The sequence below is a fragment of the Pollachius pollachius genome (genome assembly GCF_949987615.1).
Source record: "Pollachius pollachius genome assembly, chromosome: 6".
Lineage (NCBI taxonomy): Eukaryota > Metazoa > Chordata > Actinopteri > Gadiformes > Gadidae > Pollachius > Pollachius pollachius.
This window is the reverse complement of record NC_136939.1, coordinates 11,288,449-11,304,601: the sequence shown is the minus strand read 5'-3', so window position 1 is coordinate 11,304,601 and position 16,153 is coordinate 11,288,449. Positions and strand designations below refer to the sequence as shown.

At 42.2% G+C, this 16,153-nt stretch overlaps 1 protein-coding gene across 1 annotated transcript in view; it reads right to left on the bottom strand.

Annotated features, from left to right (window-relative positions):
• Positions 1–304: 304 nt before the first annotated feature.
• Positions 305–16,153, bottom strand: part of opcml (opioid binding protein/cell adhesion molecule-like) — a gene marked incomplete at both ends in the record, with an annotated part of 83,810 nt that continues 67,961 nt past the window's right edge. Inside the window, 4 exons of the mRNA XM_079737854.1 lie at positions 305–405; positions 1,098–1,249; positions 2,517–2,637; positions 2,947–3,084. Of these exons, the coding sequence (XP_079593980.1) occupies positions 305–405; positions 1,098–1,249; positions 2,517–2,637; positions 2,947–3,084 (512 nt within the window). The remainder of the gene's footprint in view (positions 406–1,097; positions 1,250–2,516; positions 2,638–2,946; positions 3,085–16,153) is intronic.

The window sequence follows — 16,153 nt, the reverse complement described above, 5'->3', positions numbered from 1 at the left end:
CAGTGCACGGAATCATTCCCTCCTCCTCCACTGTGGGGCACCCCTTCATCTGGTGGTGGAGTTCATAGCCTGGTGTAAAACCAGGACACACACACACACACACACACACACACACACACACACACGCACACACGCACACACGCACACACACAAACACACCCACATACACACAAACATACACACATGCACACACATATCCCAACACACACACTTCCACGGGAGGACCACTGCTGTTTCTGGGCTTTCTGTTCATCTTCGTATTCGACTGTTAGTCTGGAGGGAGGGAGGGTGGCCGTGACTCACATCAGAACTTGAGGAGGTGCAATAAGGTGACGGTCAGAGCCAGGCTTTGGGCGCAGTAGGGCGACAGAGCGGCGCCGTTGACATCATGCATGGCACCTGGCCCTGCGGAGCAAAAGCGTTCCCTCATGGGTTACTATGCCAACCGCGTGGGCTATAATTGACCAATTGATTATTTTTAATTCCCATCCGAGTAAATGTTCACCGTGATAACATTTATACATTAATACATTAATTTCTTACGTGATGGTACTTCATTCAACTGTCATTTACTTTGCATAATGTTGTTAACGGGCTATAAAGGTGGGTGTTAAGCATCGGAAAAACACATTCCATGAAATCTATTGCATATGTCTCATGTCTTTTCAGTTATCATTTTCTTTTGCCTGTGTGTTTTGCTTCCTGGCTACATATTCTAGAGGGAACCAATTAACGTACACACATGGACGCTGAATGAAGCTATTGCGTTCTGGACGTTGAGGAAGTAAATTCAAACCACGTCCACATAACCCAATAAGTCCTTCTACAGAAATGTGTAGATTCATCCCTCTGTGGTATGTTATCGTTGTTTTACACTCCTAGACCCTGTTGTCCATCTCTTTCGCACATATTTCTCCGCCTTCGCGGGAATCGAACCCAGGGGTCTCTGCTTGGCATATCACCTACATGGTCAGATTGAGGCACTGTGCTGTCGTCTTCAACAACTTCTGAGTATAATACTTAAATATCTATGGTAAATCAGGCCTTCACTGATGTGGATGGTTTAAATTCAAAGCTAAGTGAGTGAATCCCCTTACCATATAGGATTATGCTGGCGTTGGTGATCCCCATCTTGTTCATTGCCACGCACGTGTAGTTCCCGTAATCTTCTTCTGAGACGTTGAAGAACACAAGCATGGATATTTTCCCCTGGTTCTCTATCTTCACGCCGTTCAGCCCGTTGAAAAGCCTGCAGGACAAACAGATGAGAGAGGGGAGTTCTGAGATATCTACATTTGTTTCCCATGATTCTCTGGATTTCCGTTGTGGTAATCCATAAATTATGTATACTGGGCCCCTGTGGTCACACACACTCCTGTTCAACCCATTGGAAACCCTGCAGGAGAAACAGACGAGACTGTTGTTTTAAGATGTCAAAGTCTGTGTCCAGTGTTTCTTTGAATATCTGTTGTTGTATACCGTATATGTATAGGAGGTCACATGTATGGAATATTTATATATGTGTATGAGGTCATGTACTGGATATGGACAGAATTATTATTGTGCATATTACATAACGCCTACCACACATCTCACACTGGTACAGGCATAAGCCCTTCTTTTTGTCTTCATTGTAAGCTTAAAAGCCATGGAAATGACATTCACTAAAAGCTACATGAATTAATATGTGAAATTCAATAAAAATCAATAAAATGAACAGAAATAAGATGCACTAAAATCCATATACATAAATATTTGAAATTCAATCAAATCAAACAAACAGCAAAAACATTTCCGGAAAAAAAAAAAAACACAACTGAATATATGTGGTTCGCAAAAGGTTGCGACACTGTTTCCGTCTTCATTTCCCTCTAACCATTTCATTATTCCCTGCTTTTGAATGCAAATGTGGGAAAAACATTGCTTTTTTTCCCTTAGTTTCCTGAGTTGTGTGTGGTTGTCTCGGAACGGTACGGCTGTCAGCGTCAAGCGCCATTCCCCTCAGTGACATGCCTCATGTACATACTGTATCATCCCACCACCTAGGGGTCCCTGCTCGACTCATCCTTCAGCTCATGGTCTTCATTCAAAAAGCCTATTATACTCCATCTTCCCTAGCCTCGCAGCAACACGCCCAATCAATTCCACTGGGGGAAAAATAATAACTTTTTTTCCCTTCTTTTTTTTTTTTTTTTTTCTAATTCCGTGGAAAATGGCTGTTTTGCACCTAATTTGACTTTGAGAAGAGTAAGAGCCCATCCCCGTAAGTGCTCCATTTTGCCAACGATGAGGAACCAAAAACACACAAGATGAATGAGCTTTGAAATGGAGAGTCCTTTGTGGTGTTACGTCCCCACCCCCTGATCCCCGACATCCAATAAGGGCTCAGGAATTTTTCCATTTGTTGTATTTGATTGGCTCTTCCATATTCTGTACGTTGCCTGGACACGGATGTCTTTATGGCTGATGGAGACTAATGACCCTGAGTGGAAACGTCCGGACTGAGAGCCACTCGCCTGCGGTCTTCTTTGTACCACTCAAAGTCTGGTCTGGGAACCGCGGAGGCTTCACATTGGAGAACGCCCTTCTGTCCCACGGGTGTGCCGGTGGTCCGGGCCTTGGAGATGGATGGAGGGTCTGTTGGGATAAAAATAGGTTACAAAAAAGTGTAGTCTATGCAAAACTTATTTTGAAAGATGTGTAAGAAATTACTTTTTATGGCTTTTCACCAACATTCATTGGTGTGAGATAACTGACAGAGACGGTTATATCCTTATTACCATTGTCCTGTCAAAGGAACAAGGTGTGTGTGTGTGTGTGTGTGTGTGTGTGTGTGTGTGTGTCTAAGTCTGTGTGTGTGTTTGTGTGTGCGTCTAGCCTAGGACAATAGCATAATATATATAAATAGACACTGGTGTGTTTCTGTGTGTCTGTCAAAGTCCTCACAGTTGACGACGACCTGCACGGTCCTGGTGTCAGGGGTGGAAATGTCATTGGAGGCGATGCACTCGTATGATCCTGACTGCTCTTTGGTGATGCCTCTCAGCTCCAGGTGTTCCCCCTCCATGACAAACTTGCGTACACCTGTGGAGAAGGGCAGAGAAAGGCATTGGTCAACGGTGGATGAAAAGATCGGTCTAGTGTCGCTCCCTTTTGGGTTGGTGAGCACCTCCTCCTCCCTGATACCCAGCATCCAACCTCACCCATGGTCTTGTTTGCGTACTTTCTCATCCAGTTCTTCCAGCTTAAAAGACAATTGGATGAGTCCAAAAACTCAAATGTCACATGACTGATGACCGTGAATTGCCCATAGATGTGAAGTATTTTATTTATTGCAGGCACTGCATTTGGACATGAAATTGAACATGTCATTAGATGCTAGGTGTCTCCCTATCTGACCTCCCTTCAGCTAGGATAGCATTCATAGCTCTGAATGCTGATGACTCCAACCAGGCAGATGCACTGGACAACATGGACCACCACACGGCAAGATATATAAATACTAAGTCCCTTGCAATCGAATGTAGACTTTATGTTGTCCTTCGTTATTCATGATGTTAATCTTCTGCATGTTTGCTAAACGTACACAAACCAATGGCAGTGAATGAGATGTTCAGGGACGAATAATGAATAAATAAATAATAATAAAAAAAATATATATATATACACATTTAAATGGGTTCATTCTTTGTCCACATGCTCTCAACATAAACAAGGCCAATCTGGGTGATTACTAATAGCAGAGGTCCAAGCCATAATTTTCTTTGAAAGTTTCATATCGATTTTCGACGGATTTTCTTTCTCAAGTATAGGATTCAATCCCTGCACAATTATCAATAAGGAAATGTTGGAGCTCAAAGTATGGCGGCTGGCTTTGGATACCTACAAGAAGCAGCAGCAGACAGCTCGGGGCATGGTGTAATTACCCAAAGAAAACAAACAAAAAGTGCATTGAAAGCAGCACACTTGAGTCAAACCACAAATCACTGGCAGGCACTGGCAGTGTTAAGAGCCCGTTTGCGGTGGCAGAGAGACCCTTCTACTGCGTGGGTGGCGGGAATGGATCGGAGCGCTAATCCCAATCAGTAAAAATGTCAATCCGGCAATATCGCTGCATTAGCATAACACCGTTATGTTTTCCTCCAAATCCCACAAACGCCTGTTGTTGCTCCTGGCTGAGGACTACTTGGGAGGGAGCAGCCGAGGAAATAATCAGCTTGTCGTATGTAACTCAATGTGCTGGAGCGCCCAGGGAAGTGCTCGCACAGGTAATTGAACATTTTAATCATGAATAACTATATTAGGGAGATCAAGTGTGACAAAGTGTGCGATTGTCGCAGAGTTACTCAGCGTCGCTAGGTTGTTTTAACATGCGCGCCAGCCGTCGGTGATTGGCCAAAAATATCTTAAAGTTCAAATGTGATTACAATGTGACAGCCGATGTTATGTCATAATTACCAGTTTGGTGTGCTTGGTGACAGATTTGCTCTGCCTCGGGGAAGAAATAAATTCAAAGTTGGAATACTAATGAAACAGACAATAATCACAATCATCATAATCATATAGTAACAACTAGAGCTGTGCATTATTCTTAAAGAGCGAAAAATAAATAAAATATGAAATATGACCCGTATTCACCCCATCGCCAGTAGCCTTAAGGGCCCCTTCCTGGGGTTGTTTCCCAACCGAGATCCCCCCGGGGTCCTATTATGAGAACAAGCACCCTTGGGCCCTTTGGGGCTCTTGGGGGGTCCTTGGAAAGTTGGCAAGATAATTTTGGAAACAGAATAACTGAATTTGATTCCTAAAGACAATTATAACATCCAACCATGCCTTTGTGGTGCAGTGGAGAGTGTTCTACGAGGGATATCTCCATGGAAACCAAACGTAAAAATCAATTTTTAGGATTGGAATGATGTTGTGCTAATTAGAACGCCAATTATAACCTTTGACCATGACAAACTAGGCTTTTCGGTGGCACAGTGGAGAGAGTTGCAGGAAATCAACCCTCACCTCAAAAGTCTGCCTTTGCCACTCTCCAAGGAAAAATGATGTCACTTGAATTGTAATGACAATTACAACCTCCGACCATCTCATTGACATTTTCCTGGTGGTGCAGTAGCAGAGAGAGCTGTTGGTTATCACTTCTGGAGACCCGGGTTCAAGACCCCCCAAAGGGATTTCTCGAAGTAAACCTTATAAGATGTTGTCCTGCTAATTGTAATGTTAATTAGAACTTGCTGCCAGATCACATAAGGCATGTCCGTGGTGGAGAGAGTCATTGGTTATCAGCCTGGGAGACCTAGGTTCAAGTCCGGCCTGGGCTGCTATCCATGGTACCATAAAAATACCAAAAAATACGGCAAAGAGAAAAAAATAACACTATGGATAGAATGAGAAAATCTAAAAAGATAGAAAAACGATTGAGAATATTGAGCAATAAAAGATTTAGAGAACAAAGAAAGAATGAAAAGAGAAAAAGGTATCTGATACCTTGCCTCAAGAGGAGACTCTAACATACCGAAAAACACACACCCAAACCTCTATCTCTTTCCTGGTCGTCCTCTGTGAGTGAAGATAAAGCCTGCTCTTTGGACAGGAGGTAATTAGTGCATGACTGAATGGGAGCTGCTAATTACCAAATATCACCTGGCAAAGGAATGCCTGCTTCAGCAGTGTCTAGAGAAAAAGGCACCTTTAAAACTAGGATTTACGACATCAAAAGGGTTATTATATGTGTAGCATTCTAATAATGTAATTATTGGACCTTGTTCGTTTTGAAACCCACTTCCACATTCATTATAAAGGGTTCCATCTCGGTGGCACCTCATTTCTAAATCTGGGGATGGATATCTCAAAGTGGTACGTTGTCCATATCCTATTCATTCCTAGCCTGTGAACCTGACAAATCTGCAGGTTCATGTGCTGTGGCATGTGCATCTGGCCCCCCTCCCGCTCAGACACATTCACCAGCAGACCTGGCCTGCTTGGGCTGATACACCGGTTAATCTAGAATGGGGCAGTTTTGATATGATGACTGCACAGAGGATTGCCATTTAGGCATTTTCAAAAACAAACAAGATGGCTGCAGCTGATGTGTCTGCTCATTTCTCAGCAGACATAGCATTTCTCTGCTGATTGGTTCTCAGTCCAGAGATTAATTTGTGTCCAGAGGCTTTGTAGTTTGCGGCCGTTGATAACGCCCATTGGAAATCGACATTGAACTGAGGGGTTTCTGACTAATACACATTGGCCTGGCAATTTATGGCTTATTAACTCCACTATAAGCTTCCAATTCCATTTAGTAGTATGAAGTATGACAACTCAATTTTGTGACTATAAATACGACTATATATATATGACTATATATATAATACATGAATTGTGGATTATTATTATTAATTCATAATTTATATAATATAATTATTAAGGTCATTAATAATCACTATTATTAAGTGAGCATTCCATAGAGAGCTATCTCGGCGCTCCTTGAACCCAGGTTGGGTTCAGATCCCCAACAGCTCTCTCCCCTACGTCACCGAGACGCCATTACTGATCGGGTCCCAGGTTAAAATCAACATTACAATCCACATGACATTGTGACATTTCCAAAATGTCATCGTTTTATTAGGTTAGGTGTTAGGTGCAGAAAATCTTGTCAGAATGTAATTATAAGACACCAGATTACCAGAAATGTTGGCTTGCCCACGCAAGTATTAGTGCAATAATAATAATCCTTTCATACTCTTTTTCCATACTCAAATTGTCATGTAAACTATAGATCCTTAACTGGATCTTACTTGATCTAGTACAATCACCTTTACATATAAGGTGCACTAGGCCAAAAAGTAATACAAAAACAAAAGATGATTAAAATATAATATACCCAATACACAAGTCAAGCAACCACAAGCAATCCACCTATTCATGCAGTGTACCCCAAACATATGAAAGCAGAGTGCCTGTGTCAGGAAAGCGTGGCTGGGTAACTAATAACTGAGTCATCATTGCACAGGATGGCATCCGGCACAAATGAGCATCTAAAAACACTCGGTGGACGAGCTCGGCGGTATAGACCATTAGCTTAAGGAGCTTTGAGGCAGACAAGGCACTCTGCCCTCCTTCTGGATGGATTACCGCAGCCTTCCTCCTTTAAATATGTCCAACTCTTCCCCCGGTCCTTCGGGTCTGAAAATATATTATGTGAATGGTAAATGATACCTTGCTTGTTGGATTGTGTAATTCCCCGGGTTGTTATGTTGCGTATGAACAAAGGAGAGTACAATTAGGTCCTCCTTTTGTAGGAGATCTTGTACACAAGTCTATATGTATACAATATGTACATATATATATATATATATATATATATATATAAACATATATATATGTACATATATGCACTTTAGCTATTCATATATACATTTGTTCAATCAGCCTGTCCACTACACAATAAGGGCTGTCTGGAGGAGCTAATCCATTGCTGAGCCGCTGCTTGATCCAGTGGTCAAATATCTCCACAGGAAAGGACTGGAGAACACCTCACTCAATCACCTCCCAGCGCCGCCCCCCAACCCCCCCCCCCCTCGTCTGATAATCACGCCGTGTCCTTTCCCGCCTCGACACGGATCACTGGTGCTCCAGCATTTCAGACTCCAGCTGCTGTGCATTACCACCAACGTCAGGGAACCACCGTTTCAGTGAAGTGCACTTACTCCCCTTAGCAAAGTACCCTCACTGTATTTTGTGTGCTGTCCTCGTTTTTTTTCTCCCCCTTTTTTTAAATTGGAGGGAGGTTCAGGGGTGGTGGAGGGGGAGGAGGAAATAAACCTTCCCAGGTTGTGATAAAAAAAAAGTAGAAAGAGATCCACATGGATGTCTACACCCGAGGGGTGCAGGCGTGTTGGGAGTCGGTGACGGAGATCAGCTGGTAAGTCCCAGAGCTCCGCGGTCCCTAACCACCGGAGAGAGCTGAGCATCGCGCCGTCCCCAGGGGTGAATCCTGCAGCACTCAGCGCACAACCTATGGCCCTGTTTCATAGCTCTGCTCTGCAGCTGCCTCCACTGCACCCAGGCTGCCGGTGTGTTCATCTCCTCTCTCTCTCCTCCGGGGAGATGGTCTTTCTGCCGACATATGGCTTTTTCCCTCTTTCTGCCTGGATATGGGATGCAAGCACAGCCCTCCCTGCCCTGGGCACTTGTCTGGATGGTGGAGTGGAGTACAACAGAAACAGCATGTCCCTTGTCATATTTCCTGCTGGCCAATGGCCTCATTATCTCCGTCTGCAAGTGTTTGTCTCTCACACGCTCTGTTTACTGTGAAGTGCTCTACGGTGACTGTATCGCATCGCGGATGGGGATTGAGACGACCCTGAACGCTTTGGAAGAGAGGCTGTCTTTAAGGCGACCCACCACAGGTGGAAGACTCCAAAGAACGACCCGACGAGAATGCTTAACAATAGAAGAGGGTGGTGAGGGGTGGGGGAAGCAGCTGATATAACACAGGGCCAATACCAGAGCCAAAACAACCATCGCTGTGCAAGCACATCCATTCCAGAAGGGTTAACTATGTAGCCCGTAGCCACAGGCTACATGTATGTTGTTAAAAACACAGCAGAAGCGAGGGGGTCGGTGAGTGAAGACCCCTCGGATAACCGTCTCACACCTCGCTGCTTCCTCATGTTCTTCCACTGGGATTTCATTTTATGTGAGATGGTTTTGTAGTCCTACTCTGTCGAGACTCTCTTTCCCATAATGCCATGGATCCACTATACATTGCCTTTCACTGGGCGAAGAAATTAAAAAACATTTTGAAATTGAGTATGGCAGTTTTTGATGGTGGGGTTTCTTTTGCAACATTAATGGATTAGATTTAACAGAAAACAAACCTTCAGCGTTGATACCTTCACTTTTCTTGTCACTGAATTTCTTATGTAACCTAGTGGTTTGAAAAAGAGCAAGAAAAACCGAGGGCTATTAGGCCTTAAGATGATAATCACGTTGAGTGGTAATAAAGGAGCCATTATAGTCATTACTGTTTGCTGTGACTTACTATAAAAAAGGTCTTCTTCTTACTATAACGTATGTAGTTGTACAATGTTTCAAAGAATCCTAGTAAACCATGGAAAATGTCAAGCTATCACTCAGACATTTATAGGTACCAATCCACAGGCATTAAATTCAAAAACAGATTATTTGACCCACCCTTTGGAGCTTTTAGGAAAGCCAGAGCCCATAGGTGGCTGGCGTCCAACCGCATATTACATCTGACACGCTCTTTAACCTGTCGTCGCCTGTCAGATATGTAGTTCTTTGTTGCAACGTGAATTTTAACCATGGTTAAAGTAATTGCCACTCAAACTTTGTCATAACAGAATTGATGTGCATGTTAATGTGCCGAGGATTACATTTTTGCCTTTTTTATGGTTTGCCTTTGTACTTCGAAACAGAGAGATTTTATTAGCTTCCTCCCCAAGGAATTCTTTGTACTTCTTCGAAAATAACATATTATCTTTGTTCTAATGAAAATAGACAGAATATCTCAATAACTGTTCTATCAATGGACTATCTCAAAAAAATATGACAATGAACAGTTCCTTGTTCATCGTCAATAACATTACAACAACCAAACAACACCTTGCTATTCTGGTGGAGGTGAAACTCTTATGCAGGTAAATATACTTCAACGCTGTATCACCAATAAAATCCCAAAACATAAAATCAGCTCCAGCACCACAGTTCAATTTAGGTCAACAGTGTTAACATGGTGAATACAGATAGACATTGCCAATCGTATCCGTGCCAAGGATTCTGTAGGTCATCTACACCACAATATACACTGTATATAATCAATGTATTTTTGTTCTATTTTTGATGGACTTATGTTTCTTGCATTTAGAATATATCACCAGGCCTGTGGGCCCTACTTACTAACCCCATGCTTACTTGTTCCAATGTGAGTCATGTGGTCATCATGATGAAAGGCCACAAAATGCTCAACTGTTGTACCTATAAGGATGCTGTGGTGTCAGCCCCCACCCCTGCGGAGCCTCTCCATCTTCTTATCTTACCTGGGTGTTGTCCCTAAAAAAAAGGAAACACTACCATTGTTTATACAAGGTCTCTTATGCACCCATAGATTAAGCCTCCAATCTCCTGGTTGTCTTTCCCCCTCTCCAATAGGACCTCTGGCAATATGACAAGTACAATACTTAAAATCATTGCCTTTGAAATGAATTAGTAAGGAAATGAAGAACCTTCTCTTTTTATGGTTACTGTGCAATGCATACTTTAGAAAGGAAAACTTAATAGGTCTCCTGGCAGAGATAGATAATTGAACAGTTAGTGAAGTCTGGCCCCTGTCCTTCCACTATATTACATCATTATGCTGTGTTAGCTATATTATATTTAAATGACATTTGACCAGATCATTTGTCAATGTTTTAGTACCAATTTAAAAGCAGCATATGTTTACAAATTGACTGTGTGGCTATTTAAATGATGAATCAGAAAATAAGGTATGTTTTTGGGTTATTGTTGGTTAGTGAACAGACAATTATGCACATGTAAAACGTGTTTTTTCCATTACAATACTATACACATGTTATTGAATGTGTTTACAGTATACAATTCTATATACATTTAAAAGGACTTTTTTGACACAGTCCGACTCAGTCCACAGTACGGCTTTAACAGCGTTGCCAGGATGATTAAAACAAATTCAATCAGTAATTGTATGTGTTAACAATGATTTACAATAAAACATTTTGTCAAGGCTAGGTGCAATATAAATGTTAGAAAGAGCTAGAGTTAGTACACATAGGTTAATAACTGTGTTGTTAAGTTTGCATATGGAATATTGGAAAGCCTGCACTTTCAGGCCATTGCTATTGTGAATAATTCAATTCAGTGTTAGCTCATTAAGTGCCTAGTTGAGACAAACTTTTTTAATGATCTTCTGCATAAAATACTGTCAAACATTCACAAATTTTACAAAGAAAAGGCTACAAATCATGGAATAATTTACATGCATTTGATCCTATACAACTCATGAATATTAAACACTTTTGCAACTCTTAGAAGAAACAAACATCATAACAGTATGAATTACGCATATACTATGCTGTTTTTTCAACATTTAATCCTTGGTTTGAACTCTTAAGCACTGAACCGTGGCCTGCAACGGCTAAAACACCTCCTCCTTTGGGCAAATAAACAGTCAGCAAACACGTTAGCATTCATTCAGAACATTGTGGGATTTTAATGCATTATGCAAAGAATGTTTTGGCAGCAGAAAGGTGAACAAGGTATCAGCCTTCTGTCACTAGCCATTTAATTCCTGTATGATTTGTGCCATATGCCCTTTAAAGCTCAAGTGGCCATTAAGCATGAATGTCAAATATTAACTATCGTAGCTTCACCCGTTTGCCATCTGTCTGGGTGTAAAAATAGAGAAGCTGTTGTGGTTTCGGTTGACTTTGGAAACAAAAGGTTGTTTGATGAAATTCAAATCAGTTGGAAAGTCTTCGCAACACATCCTCCAAAAAAAGTGTTAGAAATATTATTCTCTGCACTATTTCCGTCCACTGAATGAAATACACTCACAAATAACAATGCCTTACTTATACTTTATTTTGTCTGGTTCACCGCATGTTTGACACTGAAAACCTGGTCATCTGCCAATTATCAGTTATCAGCCAAATACTGGGCTGTGAATGGGGCAATAATGAGCCGCTGAAAACAGTGGCTGGCAGGCAGGAGGCAGCAGGGCCTGGATGGGCCCTTTGGGACGGGGCCCAGAAGCCTAAAGGTCACCCATTCTCCTACAACATTGAGCTGGAGCCCAACCGAATCCAAACTCAATTATAAGTAGTAGTAATTCAGGAATTCATTTTTCTATGCACATTTTATAATAACATTTGGACGAGCTCTAGTGCAATTGTGCTGTGATTTGGTGGGTAAAAACGGAGAAAACCGTCAGGGCTGCACATTGTGTTTGTTGGAATGGTTTGGGTCTGGCCTGAATATCCCACCGCTGTCGGACACAGACAGCAGTCTGTGTCCGACGATGAGGGGATATTCAGAGCCCATGGTCTCATTGATTTGGGACGGCGTCCACAATTGCTGGGCAGCCCACTTGACTGCTTCGAACATCATTGTTGACTGAGTGGTTTAAATGACTACTGTGCAAGCAAAGCAAGGAGGGCGAGATGTCATTTGGCAGCATCAGCTTCATTGAGAAAACAAACAATTGAGGTCTCTTGGGTAGTCAAGGTTTGATGGATGGGTGTAAATGTGAAGAGGTGAGACAGGGCTGGTGGGGGGGTTGGGATGGTGTAGGCTGTCGCTGGGGTCTTCACAGTAAAAATAGGACATGGTACAATGAGCATCTTGTCAGGTAGCGTGGCAAACATCATTTTGATGGAATGTGCTATCTGGATTTGGGAAACGTTTTAGCTGGTTATGTTGACTTCGAGCTTCTGTGTATGCATAGTATATATTTATTTCAGAATATGTGATAATTATCTCAAATTCATGAACAATTCCCTCGGTCAAAATTAAAACATCTCTTGTACGTGGGATAACTCAAATGTTTTTCTGTTAGATTACATAAAATTCAATTATTACATTGCATTACCGATTGTTACTTTAAGGTAGACTGGATTGGATGTGTATCTCAATCTGATTCGGCTACACCTTTCCAAGTTTTACCCTTCCAAAATGTCATCGAATGCTATTCTTATATTATTCACCCCGTTTTTTAATAATTAATGGCACTGCCAGCCTCTGGTTACTTCTGGGCAATACAAAATCTGCACACTTCTCTTTCCACCACATAATCAATGTACGGTTAAATTATATCAAGCCTTTCTGTCTTTTGAGGGCTTGACTGAAGAGCCTATTAACCTGCAACTTAAGGAGGCTATTTGTATTTGAACAACATACTTGAGGTTGACTGGTAGCAGGCATTATCAGTTAAAGCAACTCAAAAATCAAGAAGACCATAATCTCATTATGTTTTCCAACTACGGCAAGCGACTCAAACCACCAAAACAAACCAAATGCCCTAGATCAGGGTATGTCCGATCTGGGGGGGGGGTGCAAGGGTGATGGATGATGAACAAATAAGTTATCTAAAATCCTTTGTCAATACTCATGGGCTAATATCCTGGGCGATACTCTTCAGCTAGCTTCATGTCGCTGCACTATGCGTTACTAGAACAACAGCCCTCTCATGACACTTAAGAGTTTCAACGTGTCAAAGCGGCACGCCTGTCAACCCCTGAGCACCGAGGAGTCTAATCCCAAGCGGTATTTAGCGTTTCGCCTAAGCATCGCGGTAATACCCTTGCGTTTGTGCCGCATCAAGCTTATAATGGCCGCCTGATGATAATTAATAACGAGCTACCAGGCAACGCGTTCATGCACACTGTCTCCCCGCCGCAACCCGTGGCACCGGAGACGAGTCGGCATGGTGACAGCCATAGTCACACACGTGAAACATAGGACGAAGAAAAAGAAGAGGAGCAAACTGGGAATACACGCAGCATTCAGGCCTCATCAGATGCGCGGCTGATCTGATAACACGGAGGGAGAGAGCGAAGGGGTGTGAGGTGCATCGGAGGATGTCTCGGTAATGATGTGATATGAGCTGGGGGAGGAGGAGCCGGGGACCCTCTCAGGAGACAGAACAAGCCATTAGCCACTGCTCTAGTGACAAGGAGGTGAAAAAAATCTATTACTATTGAACAGTTCATTAATGTTGGGGCGATTTCTTTTTTTTTTTTTTAATGGCTCTTAGAGGGGAGCGTTGTGCAAAGTATGCCCAGAAGGGGGTTTGCTCTGCAGGTAGCTGTTGGTGGCGGCTGATGTTGAAGAAACAAAAGCATTATGCTCTCACTGCTTAGACAGAACAAGGTTAGAGGGCTCCCAGATCAAAGGCATACAGTCATTACTTTAGAGGTCTGTGTAGTCAAGTATTAATGCACTGTGTTATGCAACACAGTGCATATTTGAGTGGAGAACTAATCAAAAAGTGAGCGTTCTCATTTCGGAAACCGAGGCCATGCAGTTGGAAGAGTAGCTGGCGGTGACATGACCAAGTCCTAACAATAAATAGTATGTTTTCCGGGGGCGCTCGCTAAAACTTGTTCTGACAGCTGTCTCCACCTACAAGGTTAACTGGCGGAAATCTGTTCCCTCACAACTTTGGTCTGACAGCAGCCGTTGTTTTTTTTGCGTCCCAAATTAAAAATGTTTTTTTTGCAATAGCTTAGGACACCCTCTTTGAATTAATTAAGAGCTTATTTTTCAAAGACAGGCTACTTTAATCCAGCTACCTGATGCCAAGTCACCTGGCTTCTTTAAGTTTGGATTGTCAAACTGATGGTAAAACTGTTTATGATTTGATATTTGCAGCTATGGCCTCAACACAGATTTACTTCCAGTCGTCCAAGAAGCCATGCTTAACCTTCAACAACACTTTATCTGCTGCTGTGCTCCGTCATAAAGAAAAGCAATAACTAAGTGCTGATATACTGGCCTGACAGAGGATTGGCTTGCCAAAAAACATTTCCCAAAGATATTAAGAAGTTTTGAGTGCACACAAAACATATCTTTTTTTTAATGTTTATTTAGTTTTGTGATTCTCCAGAGTGTTTTGTTAACTCCAAATCGTTCTTAAAAAATAAATAAAAAGTTTATCCTCAAATCCCAAACATATATCTCTTTAAAAAACCTGTACTGCCCACACAACACCAGGCTCCTCGCATGTTTGGAAGCTGAGTGAGGGGGACGCACCGGGAATGACCGACAGCTACAAGCAAGTGCCGGTTATACTCCAACACACCCATTTGTAGCATTGGTGGCCGACAAAATGAAAAATGATCACAACAGTGAACGGCGGGCCTGAGGTGCTGGCTCCAGTGCAAGGAATGATGGAGGGTCTGATGCTGGGAAAAAGACCCCACGCAACCCCCGGAGTTCCCTGTGCCTATTGAACATCTGTAGTTAGTAGGAAAAGTCTATTAAGCTTTTGATACCAACACCACTATGGACTGGTCTGGGTGATAAACATGATGTTAATCTTTGCATTAGTCCCACTGATAGGCACAATACAATCCTTCAAAGACGTTGCACAAGTTAACGTTATGAATTTACCCATTTCGCTTAACATGAATTAGGCAGCTAGATTAGCGCTTAACTGTTGTATTAGTCAATATTCTCTAGTTATTGCACTAGCTCAATAAGCCTATCCATTCCGGATATTGATATTGTACTTCAGGGCTAACCACATGCAAATAGGACCACAAGTTGATTTATCACTAATCACATCCTGTGGTCTTTGTGTTTGCATATCAATGTGTGTTGCGCCATGGATATGATTTTCCAGCTGCCATCCAGTTGTAATAAAATGTTCTCTCCTACACCTATTATATTGAGGCTCAATGCCTCAATTTATATATTGCATATTCTCTTGGTAAGATCTGCATTTGTTCATTCAATGGCCACGGTTTCCAGGAGATATTTGAATAAAGTATTGAATGACTCTTGCTGAGCTGTCTGTGTTTAGAAAATATATCACACTAATTGCACTGATCAACTAATGAAGTGAAACTTTGGCCTTTTTGTGTTTTAATCGTGTCAGTAAAACATTTAACTTGTCCCACATTTCATTCAAGTGAAACATTGCCATCAGCGAACTATTACAATCATTTTCGACAAAACTTCCAGTTGGTCATAACATCAATTAGAACACGTATAACCAGATAAACTGCTGTTTCCGGCTGAAATACACAAGTTCTCTCCAGCTGTACTGCACAGAGTGGAAAATGAGAATTGTAAATGACTGCTGCGGTGTTTACTGCAAGTCACACATAATCACCTTAAAATCCAATACCTTGATCTTAAAGTTAAATACGTTACAGAGGGTAGAATTACACTGGGTGGGGGGGGGCAAGAAGGTCAAAGGTTTCATTATTTTCGACGGCCCCTCTCTGGCCTCATCCATCCATTGGTCCATCTCATCTAGCCTGTTTTCTCTTTCTCTGTATTTAAATTACATCCACGTGCCTTCGCCCCCTCACGTGACTCCCGATGAATCGATAGGCCGAGCACCATTGATCTCTCCTCGCACGCATTGGACATGATACTGATA